The 15,725-nt window shown below is 35.1% G+C and overlaps 2 protein-coding genes across 7 annotated transcripts in view; both read left to right on the top strand.

Annotated features, from left to right (window-relative positions):
- Nucleotides 1–886: 886 nt before the first annotated feature.
- Nucleotides 887–12,346, top strand: LOC109081662 (IQ domain-containing protein E-like). 5 transcript variants are annotated; one of them, XM_042716823.1, is made up of 21 exons: nt 887–1,318; nt 1,568–1,613; nt 1,761–1,806; nt 2,477–2,629; nt 3,202–3,309; nt 3,414–3,484; nt 3,953–4,057; nt 5,068–5,118; nt 5,241–5,311; nt 5,668–5,740; nt 5,834–5,874; nt 5,957–6,126; nt 6,484–6,589; nt 6,992–7,099; nt 7,528–7,621; nt 7,721–7,843; nt 7,925–8,026; nt 10,411–10,505; nt 10,741–10,862; nt 11,133–11,234; nt 11,667–12,346. In XM_042716823.1, the coding sequence occupies exons 1-21, from the start codon at nt 1,269–1,271 to the stop codon at nt 11,816–11,818; spliced, it is 1,989 nt and encodes a 662-aa protein (XP_042572757.1). In that variant the 5' UTR covers nt 887–1,268; the 3' UTR covers nt 11,819–12,346. The 5 variants fall into 5 exon arrangements, with proteins under 5 accessions (XP_042572757.1, XP_042572758.1, XP_042572760.1 ...); XM_042716824.1 differs by having other exon boundaries at nt 11,670–12,346; XM_042716826.1 differs by lacking the exon at nt 7,925–8,026.
- A 1,486-nt stretch (nt 12,347–13,832) lies between these two features.
- Nucleotides 13,833–15,725, top strand: part of LOC109082656 (protein tweety homolog 3) — a 34,133-nt gene continuing 32,240 nt past the window's right edge. The window contains exons 1-2 of one of the 2 annotated variants that reach the window (XM_042716829.1): nt 13,833–14,275; nt 14,613–14,753. In XM_042716829.1, coding sequence (XP_042572763.1) covers nt 14,628–14,753 — 126 coding nt within the window. In that variant the 5' untranslated portion in view covers nt 13,833–14,275; nt 14,613–14,627. Of the gene's footprint in view, nt 14,276–14,606; nt 14,754–15,725 lie in introns of both variants that reach the window. The other variant, XM_042716828.1, reaches the window with a different exon arrangement.

Here is a 15,725-nt window from a genome sequence, read left to right on the forward strand (position 1 = left end):
ATGACCAATGGAAGGTCATAGACACTGCTTTTTCCCCACAGTTACCATTAAATATGAAATTATAACAGCAGAGCAGGATTATGTCCCCCGCAGCGCTGCAGCTGTTCACTGTTTCCTCTTTCTGAAGCATTTGAATGTCCTTTTTACCCCCTCCAATTTTATTTAATTTGATAAATTTGTTTGCCAGATACTTTATTGTCTAGAAGATTAACCCTTCAGCCATACACTCTCAGAAATAAAGGTACAAAAGCTGTCACTGAGGTGGTATCTTTTCAAAAAAGTACACTCTTGTTCCTATTAGGTTCTAATATGTACACTTTAAGGTAACAAAATGCACCCTTTAGGTAAAAAAAATTGCCTTTTGAGAAGGTACCTGACAGCTTTTGTACCTTTATTTCTGAGAGTGTACTAGAAAGCTTACTTTTCTATCTATCTATCTATCTATCTATCTATCTATCTATCTATCTATCTATCTATCTATCTATCTATCTATCTATCTATCTATCTATCTATCTATCTATCTATCTATCTATCTATCTGTCTATCTGTCTGTTTGTCTGTCTGTCTGTCTGTCAACCTATTTATTATATTTGTGGTAAGACAGATGCATTCATGGCAAGGCTATAGCTAATGTATAAAATGTTAGATTTTTTTGAGCACAGTTTCAAGTAGGTTACATTTTGACATAAGTGACACATAAAACGCCTATCTATCGAAAAAAGAAAAGACAGAAATAACCAAGTGGTATTTTAAGAATCCACAAACTACATAATTAGATTCAATGAATGGTGCTGCACTTCAAACAGACGAGCGCTCAATCACAATGTGCGCAAGCGTTGCGCAGAGCTGACGCACGCGAGCACGTTTCATTTGCTGGCTATTGTCATTTTGGTTACTAAACGACAATAATGCACATTATATCAGCACAGCGAAGAGAGACGCGAAACGACGCTGAGCAATATTATTGCGTTTATAAGCCATATCGACATAGGATCTGCTGCTTTTCTTAACAACGGCGACATCAGGAAACAGCTGCATCTTAGGAACTTCTTCTTAAGAGCCCCTAATGTTACCCATGTCAATGCTCTTTTATGCTGTTTTATATTAGGATTGATACGACTCGTTGACATGAGAAAAAATAAGATTTCCTGCTGCATCATAATAGCCTACTCGGACATTACAGGTCGTACCTCCACGAGAAAGTATTATGGTCCTATTGTCTGTAAAAGGTGATGATAAAATAAAAACAGACCATCACAAAAGCTATAATGTCTGTAGTAGCTGGAGAACTTGTCACTGAAGAGGAGGTAGAGGATCTGGTAAGTACATAACAGTTTTCATACATGTTCTGGACTGCAACATTAACCAACATTACCATACAATACCATGATTTTTGCAGATGTACTATGTCTTAGGATACCACCTCTTGCAGAAAGTAATGCAAATGCTATATAATAATCATTATTTAGGAACATTGCTTATATTGACGTTTAATGTTATGGAATAGTTTGATAAACTGATAAACTGTTTAGTAATATATTAATGTATATATAATTTCTTTGTTTTCGGCAGAGGACAGTCTCTGTAGCAGCTATGTGTCTGACACCGAAAAGGTGAGATGGACATTTTTAAATACCCCCCCTCCCCAAGATTTTAGGCCAGCCTGTTTACTTAGTTTTACTGAATCTTTCATTCTTCAATCTTTGAATGTTTGTGTCAAAAGGTACTTATATGTGTCTGATTGTTGGATTTCTTTTTAGAAATCAAGAAAAAAGAAAGTTTCAGGCAGACCAACTCCTTCTCCTAGTAAGTTTAAGATTTAGAATTCAGTTTAAGATCTATTGCATTTCCATGCCTTCCACACAAATGCTACCATCTTTTTCTGTGTATTACTGTATCCAGTGTTGGGAAAAGTTACTTTTAAAAGTAATGCATTAAAATGTTGTGTTACTCCCTAAAAAGTAACTAACTGCATTACTTAGTCACTTTTTATGGAAAGTAATGTATTACTTTACTTTTGCGTATTTAATTATTGCAGGTCTGCATTTCAGTGTTTTTGTTCATTTTGAGAAATAATGAATCGGTTTTTGTGCAGGTGATATAAGTAAATGCATGTTTACATTTATTCTAGAACTACAGTAACCATCATGTTTGCACAGTACACACAATGCATCTGCGCTTGTTCCTGATTTTTCTTCATATGGGGACAGAAGAGCTGTCGGTTAAAAAATGGAAAAAGTATTTGAAAAAGTAACTCAGATATTTTCTAAAGTAATGTGTTACTTTACTAGTTATAAGTAATCTGATTACGTAACTTGTGTTACTTGTAATGCGTTACCTCCAAAACTGACTGTATCAACACAGCATAAAAATTGTGAAAATTGCTGTATTTGCTCATTTAATTATGGAGTACTAATGCAACTATATACACTACACAAATGCTTTTAAAATAATAGATAATTTTCTTTAAATAAAGGGTCACCATACCTGAACAGTGCAAACTTGCATCTGAAGAGAACTCCAGTAGAATCGTGGAGGACAGTGAAAGGGACACAGCTTCAAAACTATAAAACCTCTCCGGCTGGTACACCAAAGGACATCTGGCTGCACTTACAGAATGATGGGCATGGTCTGTCCCTTATTTTATTTTAAATTTTTTAATAATGTAGCTAAAATTTTACACTGTGTAAATGTATGTAGAATGTATCTTCTGCTGAAAAAGATGTAGATAGGTTTACATTATAAGACCCAAACAAAGGGCAAATCTGCACAAGATTAAATTGCTGTTATGCTTCTCAGAAAAATGTATCTTGTTTTAAAGATATTTAAAAATGACTTACTGGAAAACTAGACGAAATAGCTTACTATCACAGAAATCACATTTGAAGGTCGTAAACCTTTTCATCTTTTAATATTGGATCGGTAACAAAGAAACACTGGCTCAGGATCAAAATGCTTTGCTACATGCACTTGAAAGACATGCAAATGTAATTTATTCCTATAAAGCTCACCTTTTCATATTTGAGAAATGAATTTCTAAGGCCTCTAAATGAAAAAACCCTGTTGTACACAATCTACTACCTGCACATGCCTTCTGTCCTTTCAGTGCATACTTTTTAGCAAGTAAAAGACCTAGTGTAATTGTAAAAATGAAACAACTGATGTTTACTTGATCAAAAAGTAAAAATTTGTATACTTCAGGGACATTGTCAAAGTCTCCAAAAGGTGCGGATTACAGTGTCACACTCGAATACTTGAAGGAGGCCTTAGGAATGAAAAAGCCAAAATATTCCCGCTCTGCATCCAACGGTGAGATAAAACTATCTATAGACATAAACCTGAATTGTCCATTTCATAGTAAATATTATTTTCATTTTTGTCACCATGTAATTATTTTTACAACTCTTTGTCAGGTTATGTCCCAGGGACCCCAGACTACAAAGATAAGGAGGAAATGTATGATGAAATAATTGATCTAAAAAAGGTGAAGTTCACCTCTCGCACACCCGCTCGCTTACGTATGAGTGCTTTTGAGAATGTGTTTTTAGAATTTGGATTACATCCGACAGCATGTTTTCAAAGAATTGGGCTTTATCTCAACTGTCATATTATCTGTCCTATATGTATATCAGGGATTAGTGGTTAGGATTAGTGTGTCCCAAATCATAATTTGTTAAAAATAGTTTGCCAAATGTTCCTGGATGGTCTGTTATTTTTGCTGGATTTTTAGGAAATGTGTTTTGGGCTAATATTACCCACAATTCAAGTGGAAGAAATGGTTCTTAAGATGTATTTTAGTATTGCATAATACTAGCAATAGTATTAGTACTAATAATGGTATTGCAAATTTTGTCTGTTAAGATGGATTTACTCTTGTGCTTTCCCATATGTGAAGTAGAGGTATGCACACTGAAGTTTCATGCACCCATGTGTTTGCTCTCCATTTTCTCAGACTGTCCAGTCCCAAAAGGCTGAATTGGACAAGATAAAAGCCAAGCTGCGGCGTCTTGAAGAAGAAAGCACTAAGAAAGACAGACAAATCGAACAGCTGTTGAAGGTGATGAACAAATCTCAGCAAATCCAGCAGCAGAGATGAGTTGGAATAGAGGATAAGCATGCTTACGTCACCTTATTGCGGAAATGAGTAGTTTAGTGTGAATGTAGCCTTGTGTGAATGCAGAATTGAATTGAATTGGATTTCACATCACACGCATTAACAACACTGTAGCGTAACTGCAAAAGCAAGCATTTCTTGAATGACAAACTTGATTGTTGTGAAATCTAAAAAACATTATTTGTAGGGTGGCATTGTCATTTGCATTTTTAAAATTAAATTAAAGAAATTAATACATTTATTTAGCAAGGATGCAGCATTTAATTGTTTAAAATTGACAATAAAGACTAAAGATTGTTAAAAAAAACTATTTCAAATAAATGCTGTTCTATTGATGCTTCCTGAATCCTGAAAAATGTTTCACAGTTTCACAAAAATATTAATATTAAGCAGCAGAACTTCAATTGTTATAAAAATAAGACATATTTCTTGAGAACCAAATCAGCATATTAGAATGATTACTGAAGGATCATGTGCTAGAAGAAAACAGAAAACAGTTCTTTTCTTTTGAAATAATATTTCACATTATTAATGCTTTTTACTGTTTTCTTTTTACTGCAGCCTTTTTGAGCATAAAAAGGCTTCTTTCTGAAACACTAAACACAATAAATATTACTAACCTCAAAAGTTTGAGGTTAGTTCTCTCAGAGCTTATTTATTTAAAAAAATAATTGGTAACACCTTATTTTAAGGTGTCCTCGTTACACGTTACATGTACCTACACTCAACGTGCTACGAATAAATCATGTTCATTCAACAATTTATTTTTTTGAGTGTACTGTTATAGTAACAAATAATTATACATAATTACATGCAAGTAACCCTAATCCTAAACCTAACCAGATAATACATACATGTTGTTAACTAATATTACTCATTACTTAAATGTATAATTTCACTGTAACAAGGCACCTTAAAATTAAGTGTAAACAAAATGTTTATGATATATATAGGACCCAGAGTATGTGAAGGGTTTAGTGGACAGAAAGACTGATCCTAGATCGGTGAGTATGCCATTATAAACATTTCACACAAGCTCACAATCACAATTCATCAGATCACTGATTCTTAATTTGATGAATAATATAATATGAAAAATGGGTTTCTCTCTTTTTGGACACACCAGATCATTAACGGACTAAAACAGAGGATTCTACGATTGGAGCAGCAGTGCAAAGAAAAAGAAAATGCCTTAAGGTCTGATGCCAAATTCATTTATATTATACTGTCATGCAATTAATCATGTTATGGTGAATAAATACAGCATGAATAAACTCATTATAGCTTAAGTGTTACTGGATAAGTGGAGTCTAATTCTAGGTCATTCATAAAATAAGCACATTTTTATACTTCTTTGTACAGGCTGTAAAAATCATTACTTATTCTAATGACGTTCTTGTGAAAATTATGAATTTCTATTTACATTTTTATTTGATTTTTCAAATTTTTATTTATTTATTTATTTTTACTAAAAACTAGATACTTATGGACCCCAGTGTTTGTTGTATCTAAAATGATGAATTGTGTTTTGAAGAATGAATTTGCCTTTACAGTCAGCTTCAGAGTGACGTCAAAACTACCAACACACAGGAAATGAAGATCACTGTGGAAACCTACTTTGAAGAGGTATTTTACATTATTCTATATATAACTTCTGTGTGTTTTTACTTAAAATGAATACAAATTTAATTATAATACAAATATATTTTGAATTCTTAGGTTCAAAGATTGCAAGCACTTTTGGAGTCAACTGAAAGAGGGTGCAAACATTGTTAACTATACTTGTAATTTGATGGTCCCTTTGAGCTTAGTCTTTTTCTCATTCTCTTGTTCTCTGTTCAGTAATAAGGCAGAGAGCAAAAACATCAGGCGGCAGAATAAGACCCTAAGTGCAACTGTTCTGAAACTCATAAACACTGTTCAACACCTGGAGATCGAGAACCAGGAGCTCAAAAATGAACTGATACTGGAAGAGATGAACATGATTGACAGCCCTGCGTGCCGAGCCAAGGGTACTTCAATTTACAAAAGCACATCTAAACTTAGATTTACAGTAGAACTGGAAACACTATTTCACCAAATGTCATTTACTACAGACAGCTGCTGAAAAAACTCACTTAATCCAGCCTAAGATAGTTAGCTGGTTTTAGCTTGTCTCCTGACCTGGGGTGCATTTCCCAAACCCATAGTTGCTAACCTGTTAGCAACTTAGTTGGCAATGGGAAATTGCATTGCAACCAACAAAGTTGCTAACTTAGTTAGCAACTATGGTTTTGGGAAACGCACCCCTGGCCAGTTTGGTGTTTAACTGGTTTGGCCAACCGGCCAGCTGGTCTCCTAGTTTAAATGTGGAAATTCTCTCAACACAGAGATGGAGTCATCTGTGATTAAAGAGAATGATGTGCATTTGAGGAAGGCAGTTAAGAAGCTCGGAGAAGAGAAAAAGGAACTACAGGAAAAGCTAACCCAGAGAGAGTGAGTATATTAAAAACATCACAATATCATATTCTTCAGAAACCATTCTGATATGATGAAGAATATTCTGGTGCTCAAGAAATGTTTTATATTATAACCCATGTAAAAAGTACAAGAAAAACCATTTGTGCTGCTTAATATTTTTGTGGAGACTGTTTTTTTTTCAAGATGCTTTAATGAATAGAAAGATCAACAGAACAGGATTTATTTGAAATAAATTCAGAAATATTTTCATATTTTGTTTTCTGAAAAAAAAAAAAAAAAAAAAAAAAAAAAAAAAAATATATATCTATATATATATATATATATATATATATATATATATATTATATATATATACCGGTATATTTCTGAAATATTTAAGAGCAATTCTGATTGCAAATATTTTTTATTTCTTATTAGCGAGGAGCTAAAACAGTTATTTGCTGAGAAGGATAAGAGTCTGAAAGAGGTAGATATTTTGCTGAAGGAACAAATCAGAAAACATGAGGGACTGATGCAAACACACAGGTTTGTAATATAAAAATAACGAAGAAATCACAAATTAAACCTAGTGTGGTGATGTTTTTGCTCATTTCTGAAGATGCTTACATGAGTTCTCACATGACTCTATTTCTTATGTGATGATACTGTTGTGGGAGACAAAACCTATTAAACCCTGATTTACTTTATCTATGTTGAATACAGAACATTCTTTTATATCTGTAACATTTCTGTGACATTTTATTGAGCGAACAACCTTGGTTATGTGGGCAGAAAATAAAAGTCATTACAAAGGAATAGAAAAGAATTACATTTTGATGAAAGATTATGAAAACTGACTTCCTTCTGTCTTTTTAGAATAACATGCATTGATGAATCATGATAAATATGAACATGGAAATTTATATTTAAAAAAAGTAAGTAAAGTCACTTTAGATATCATGTTTTATTTACAGGCAAGAGATGGCTGCACTGACCATAGAAATCAACTGTTTAAAAGTGAAACTAGAGGAGGAAAGAAAACTCAGATTACTACAAGATTTAAGTCAGGTAATACATCTAAACTCTTTCTTTAAGAATGTACACACACAGTTCACTCAATGCAGATGGCAACTCATGCATATGAAATCCATGTTTCTCATCTCACAGGTTCGGGACGGGTCTTTGTCATTCACACGCACAGAACCATTGTCGTCATCAGCGGTCGTACCGATAGAGAAGAACAGAGCAGCTAAGATCATCCAGATGCACTGGCCCTCACATCGAATACAGGTTGGTACAACACACTGACATACTGTACACCCACAGTGACTGTAGATTATTCATATCTCCTTATTCTTCTACTTCTCTTAGGATCTAGTTCTTTTACAGTCCTGTCTCAGAGGGCATCTAATCAGGCAGAGGCAGTTAGATGGACAGAGTCAAGCAGACCCAAAAACCATCCCTGTTGCCATGGTAACTATACGTGGCCTTTTGATGGGATGTTTAGTTATACATAGTTTGTTTCATGCATAATATGTTGTTGCTGTGCTTAAGTTAGTCAAATCCTATATTTTTTTCAAATCCTGTATATATATATATATATATATATATATATATATATATATATATATATATACAGGTCCTTCTCAAAAAATTAGCATATTGTGAAAAAGTTCATTATTTTCCATAATGTAATGATAAAAATTAAACTTTCATATATTTTAGATTCATTGCACACCAACTGAAATATTTCAGGTCTTTTATTGTTGTAATACTGATGATTTTGGCATACAGCTCATGAAAACCCAAAATTCCTATCATCAAAAAATTAGCATATTTTTATCCGACCAATAAAGAAAAGTGTTTTTAATACAAAAAAAAGTCAACCTTCAAATAATTATGTTCAGTTATGCACTCAATACTTGGTCGGGAATCCTTTTGCAGAAATGACTGCTTCAATGCGGCGTGGCATGGAGGCAATCAGCCTGTGGCACTGCTGAGGTGTTATGGAGGCCCAGGATGCTTCGATAGCGGCCTTAAGCTCATCCAGAGTGTTGGGTCTTGCGTCTCTCAACTTTCTCTTCACAATATCCCACAGATTCTCTATGGGGTTCGGGTCAGGAGAGTTGGCAGGCCAATTGAGCACAGTAATACCATGGTCAGTAAACCATTTACCAGTGGTTTTGGCACTGTGAGCAGGTGCCAGGTCGTGCTGAAAAACGAAATCTTCATCTCCATAAATCTTTTCAGCAGATGGAAGCATGAAGTGCCCCAAAATCTCCTGATAGCTAGCTGCATTGACCCTGCCCTTGATAAAACACAGTGGACCAACACCAGCAGCTGACATGGCACCCCAGACCATCACTGACTGTGGGTACTTGACACTGGACTTCAGGCATTTTGGCATTTCCTTCTCCCCAGTCTTCCTCAAGACTCTGGCACCTTGATTTCCGAATGACATGCAAAATTTGCTTTCATCCGAAAAAAAGTACTTTGGACCACTGAGCAACAGTCCAGTGCTGCTTCTCTGTAGCCCAGGTCAGGCGGTTTCTGCCGCTGTTTTCTGGTTCAAAAGCACACGCCTGTGCACGGTGGCTCTGGATGTTTCTACTCCAGACTCAGTCCACTGCTTCCGCAGGTCCCCCAAGGTCTGGAATCGGTCCTTCTCCACAATCTTCCTCAGGGTCCGGTCACCTCTTCTCGTTGTGCAGCGTTTTTTTGCCACACTTTTTCCTTCCCACAGACTTCCCACTGAGGTGCCTTGATACAGCACTCTGGGAACAGCCTACTCGTTCAGAAATTTCTTTTTGTGTCTTACCCTCTCGCTTGAGGGTGTCAATGATGGCCTTCTGGACAGCAATCTTACCCATGATTGCGGTTTTGAGTAATGAACCAGGCTGGGAGTTTTTAAAAGCCTCAGGAATCTTTTGCAGGTGTTTAGAGTTAATTAGTTGATTCAGATGATTAGGTTAATAGCTCGTTTAGAGAACCTTTTCATGATATGCTAATTTTTTGAGATATAAATTTTGGGTTTTCATGAGCTGTATGCCAAAATCATCAGTATTAAAAACAATAAAAGACCTGAAATATTTCAGTTGGTGTGCAATGAATTTAAAATATATGAAAGTTTAATTTTTATAATTACATTATGGAAAATAATGAACTTTTTCACAATATGCTAATTTTTTGAGAAGGACCTGTATATATATATATATATATATATATATATATATATATATATATATATATATATATATATAGATAGATAGATAGATAGATAGATATAGATGAAATCAACATATTTATACATAAATAGATATACATATATATAGTTTTTTTTTTTCAAATAAATGCTGTTCTTTTGAACTTTTCAATTTATTCATCAAAGAATCATAAAAAACATATCATGGTTTACACAAAAATATTAAGCTGTACAGCTGTTTTCAACACTGATGATAATAATGGGAAATGTTTTTTTAAGAACCAAATCAGCATATTAGAGTGATTTCTGAAGGATCATGTGACACTGAAGACTGGTGTAATTATGCTGAAAATTCAGCTTTGCATCACAGGAATAAATAACATTTGAAAATATAATCAAATAGAAAACTTATATTTAAAATGATACTAATATTGCACAATATTACACATTTTTTGTGTGTTTTTATTAAATAAATGGCTGTTGAGAATAAGATAATTTTTTAAAAACTTGTACAGTTGTTTATATATATTTTTAAATATGATGTTACATCGAATTATTATAGTACTTGTCCAGAAACCATCGTGATTCCTTTGTTGTGCTTAACCCTATGTATGGTCAAAAAATTCCTTTTAAACTTCTTGACTATGTGTTTCAGAGCCAATCAGATATGAATGTACAGGAAGAGGAAATGACTCTGCTGCAGTCTGTCTTTAGGGCTCATCTCAAACGCAGCACTCTGACGATGGACAGGTGATATAGATGGTGTATACACTAAATAACTACATCAATACACACTAGACAATTAATTATTATTGCACACTTCAATATTTATACTATGATTTACAGTCAAAAAATAAACCTTGCACAGGTGATTGTTTTGGTTAAAGTAGGCAAGTCTGCAGTCACAACAGTTGGTGTGAATGAATATGGTTGCATGCATGGCCAGGTGGTCTCCTGACAGCCATATGATGACTTGACATTACAGAGCATCTGCAGTAACACAGTCTGCATCTTCCATACATCAGAAAAAGCTGCATCTCTCCACTCCTCCACTGCTGCCCAGAGGCTGCTCACAGGCCGTGTTTGCTAACAAAATACAAACCTCAGGTGATTATTCATCTGAAATAATGTGCTTTGTTCTTGCTGAAGAGATCGATTTGGACTCATGCTGCTAATATCCCTGCTTGTTATCTAGGATCAATAAGACTTTGTTGGATTTCATGTTTAAAACCTTTTAATAAACCAAAACTTTTATGTAAACAAAGATAGATACCTGCTTATCTTTATAATGTCTTGTACTGACTTCGCTTTTAAAACACTGTGACTTGACTTGTATTGAATGTTTATTGTAATATGTTAAATGTAATACTCTTCCAGGTGTAACTCAGTATAATAGTGAGGAGACTGCAGAGGAACTACATCCTGCTAATAATGATAAGATGACAAGACAAGAGCTACATGACAAGAGCGCAATACCAGGTTAGAATACAGGATATCTGTAACTCATTCCTATTACACTACTTTTTTTTTTTTAAAGAAATTATAATTTTTATTCAGGAAGGATGCATTAAATTGATCAAAAGTGACAGGAAAGACATTTATAAGGTTTCTGTTTTAAATAAATGTTGTTCTTTTAACTGTCTGTTCATCACAGAATATCGAAAATATCATGGTTTCCAAAAAATATAATATTAATATTAAACAGCACAAAAGTTTTCAGTTGCTAATAACAATAATAATTTGTCTTTCAGAGACATTAAAAAGTCTTACTAAATCCAGTCTTTTGAATGGTAGTGTATGTCTAAGAAACCATTATATATTTGAATAATCTCTGATAAACTACCTTTATGCATAAAGTATAATCATTCATCTGTTTCGTGTAATAAAATCTATGATTTTGTTGGTATTAAGCAGACCTGAAGTTCCACCAACAGCAACAAGCCAATGAAACTCCAAACACCGTCGATTCAGACGACTCTGATGACATCATTGTGTCTCCTTCAAAGCTGCTGGGAAAAAGAGAACAATGCTTAAGTCCGTTCAGTGCTAATGACTTGATTTAGCTTCTTTATTTACTATTAGGAGCTTTTTTTTCTCACATAGCTTGGAACACACACTATTACCTGAGCAACTTAAAGTGGAATTGAAGCGGTAAAAAAGTACTATATATGGGCAATAATGACTCTACAGAGAAGAACATGGATCATGGATGATGAACATTCAAACATGGTTTTGACACACTTTATTATTCTTTGACTTCTAGGTACTAAGCCTTCAAATAAGGGACAAATTACAGAAGATGCGTCTTTTCATTCCAAAAGTGCCTTTTGTTGAATGACCATTTTTAATGAGGATCAGGGATTTAATATTCTTCTTTTCATTGTAGATCAATATACATATTACACTTAAGCAGGATATCACATAAAATATATTTAAGCCATTTAAGTGTGCATTTAAGGTACACCTCTGATTGATACAAAAGGTACTATGAATCTTCACAAATGTGAGTGATGTACGCTGTATAAGACAACTTTGTTCAGATTGGAGAAAAAAAAATGAAAGTAAATACTGTTTCACCTTAAATGTTGTCAATGTATATGTATTGAGCCAATAGGCCATAACTTTTGTCCTTTATGCTAAAGTATGAAAATACCGTTTCCTCATTTAGTCTAACGTCCTATCTAACAATGGATACCTGATTATTAATTTAATCTTTTTAACCAGTTAATATACATTACTTCTCCTGTCCATTGTGATGTATGCTACTGGATAATGGTTAAAGGGATACTCCACCCCAAAATGAAATTTTTCTCATTGATCACTTACCCCCATGTCATTCCAAACCCGTAAAAGCTCGGTTCGTCTTCGGAACACAATTTAACATATTTTGGATGAAAACCGGGAGGCCTGGGACTGTCCAATAGACTGCCAAGTAAATAGAGGTGTGAAGGTCCATAAAAGGTATGAAAGTCGTCGTCAAAATACTCCATCTGCCATCAGACGTGTAATCTGGGTTATATGAAGCGACGGGAACACTTTTTGTAAGCAAAGAAAACAAAAATAAGACTTTATTCAACAATTTCTTTATCAACAGTCTCCTCTATGTCTCTTCATATCACTGTATGCTCTTCTGTATCATCCGCGCCACAAGGATGCTGACAAAGGAATTGTTACAAAATTGCAGCATACCGGTACATAAACACAGAGTGACTCAAAGTTGTCACAGGCCAGTTTTGCCTCCCGGTTTTCATCCCAAATATCTTAAATTGTGTTCCGAAGACGAACGGAGCTTTAACGGGTTTGGAAAGACATGGGGGTAAGTGATTAATGACAAAAAATTCATTTTGGGGTGGAGTATCCCTTTAAGGATAATGTTTTTTTTTCTTTCTGCACAAATTCTACCTGATATATTTTTTTACACTTTGGCAGTATGTACACATAGGAAAATGTATATTCATTATAAACATGCGCATGGAGTTTGAAGCCTTCAACTAAGAAAGAAAACAGTGTTTTGGTCCATGTTAGAGGTTTAGACCTTGTCAATGATATATTTGAACATTTTATTTGTATACTTGTTGCCTAATTTATTATTATTTCGGTATATTACACAATTCGATGATTGAATATTGGGTATTAATAGGGTTAAAAGTCTTGCATAAAAAAAAAATCAAATATAATATTTAGTTTGAATCTCTTCAAGCATCTTGATGACAATTTGTTAAAAAAGAATAAATGATATATTCCTGATTTGATTGTACGCGTATTTGCAAGTTAAAAAAGACCAATCACAATTTAGTACGAAAATAAATGCAAGAAGGAGGACCAATCGGATCAAGTTATTATGCAAAATTACAACGCATCATCGCTGTTGCAGAATTTATCAAACTTCACCCTATTTATAACGTAAACGTATAACGTATTTTAAAAACGTTTATACTATTCTTATATGTAGTATTATAATTTAGGTATACACTTGAAGCAATTAAATAGTTAAAAAGCAGGAAAACTGCAGAAAATTTTTAAGAACAATGAAAAATACAGTATGTGGCCACTAGAAGTCAGTAAACATATGAATCCATTTGTGTATCGTCTCGAAATACATGGCCGTGGATGATTGACAATCACGCCCGTTTCTTACTGTAGGCTGCTCACAAATCACTAGTTAACCCTCGTATCGGGTGATACCATCGCGTCTGTTATGCACCTCAATTTTAACGCTTCAGAAATACCCAAGCGCTAGTCTCGCGCGTCTCCTGGAAGAAAGCGTCGCGGGACCACCTTAAAACAAAAGCGGCAGTGGACATCAAAAGCGTTTAAAGCTCTTCCTTCAGCTCCAGCGAGTGTATCGCTGGATAACATGCAGACGGCAGTGACGCAAGGGCTGCGTTGGACAAGCTGAGCACAGAGAAACCTGCTGCTGCTGTCGGTTCTCGCCCAAAACATCGACGAACAGGAGCTATTTGTCTGTTGTTGAGATTACCGCAGGTTTTTGCTGGAACTATGGTTTAGGCTGATAACGGGTAAGTATGGGTTCTTCATAACAAAAGCCTGCATGAACGGATTGCAGTTTCAGTCCTAGCAAATAAACAATGCATTTTTCTCATTCATTATTTGAATTAAGAACATATATAATATCTGAGTAAGAACAGCAGATGTAGCTAAATATGTGTGTTGACGACGAAATTCTGTCTATTTGTTGGCTTGAGGGTCTTTGGTGCAGATTTTAACCCCTGCTTCACTGGAGGCAGCGTGTAAAGACACACTTTAAAGGCATTTGATGCAATGCGACGTGCTATAGCAGCTCAAGTCTGGAACTGGCTGCTGAATGCATCATCATCGTGTCTTTTCCAGTCCCAGATCTGCGTGAACACTATGGCTGCAGTGGTCAATTATTCTCCGCCGTGGTGGGTCAACCTTTTCCATCGCCTCCCGCACTTCAACCTACAGTTTCAGCAGACCAGCAGCGATTTCCGCCCGGAGGACTCGGAATATCAAAAGGTAGGTCGAGTTCAAGTGCTGCATGATTAGGAAATACGTTTGAGGCAACATCGAGATCGATGTGTGCGTGCAGAGCGGCAAGATCTAAGGATGTTTTCGAGCATGACGTCACCCTCTCAAGGCTTTTACTGCAGTGTGACAACTAGTTAAGGTTTTGAGGTACTAGTTGGCATTCAGAGTGTCACATATTCCATATACGGACAGCTAAATGGTGATAATTACATTTACATTTATGCATTTAGCAGACGCTTTTATTTAAAGCGACTTACAGTGCATTTAGGCTATACATTTTTTACCAGTATGTATGTATGCAACCAGTATGCATGTGTGCAGAATAGTCAATGATAATGCAGTCAGACAGAATTTGACAGTTTAAAAGCTTTTGACCCAGTAGCTTGATTAGTACTAACCTAGCCTAAACTACCTTGAAAATCCATGCTGGTCAAGCTTGGATGTTTTTTTTATTTTTTTTACACCTAAGAGTGGCATTGATTTGTAATCAGTTTTAATGACTTCACCATCTTACCCAGCTCCTCATGTTGCACACGAGAACAAACTGTCCAATCAGTGCGCAGTTACTGTCCAGAAATGAAGTTATGCTTAGGAGCTGTGTGGAGATATTCAGTGTTTGTGTATTTACCCACCCACAGAGACGGATATCAACACCATGTATGAGACATTATGTGCCTTTGCATATATGATATAATGCATTTCTACATGCATATGCGACATTTGGTCATATGTATAATGCAGAGGCATCCAGGATTGCTGTTGTATCTCAGTTGCAGCATCATTAAGGGAATGCTGCCAAAAATTGGAAAAGCAACCTGTCTGTCACTATGATTCTTGGTGTAAACATCAAATTACTGTAGATGTTTTAACATCGTAGCTGATCTGCTCTGTGCAGTGGTGTTGTGCATGATGTCAGCATTACATCACGCTATCAAAATGGTATTACCATGTTTATTAGGT

This window comes from Cyprinus carpio, chromosome B1, assembly GCF_018340385.1.
Source record: "Cyprinus carpio isolate SPL01 chromosome B1, ASM1834038v1, whole genome shotgun sequence".
Taxonomy (NCBI): domain Eukaryota; kingdom Metazoa; phylum Chordata; class Actinopteri; order Cypriniformes; family Cyprinidae; genus Cyprinus; species Cyprinus carpio.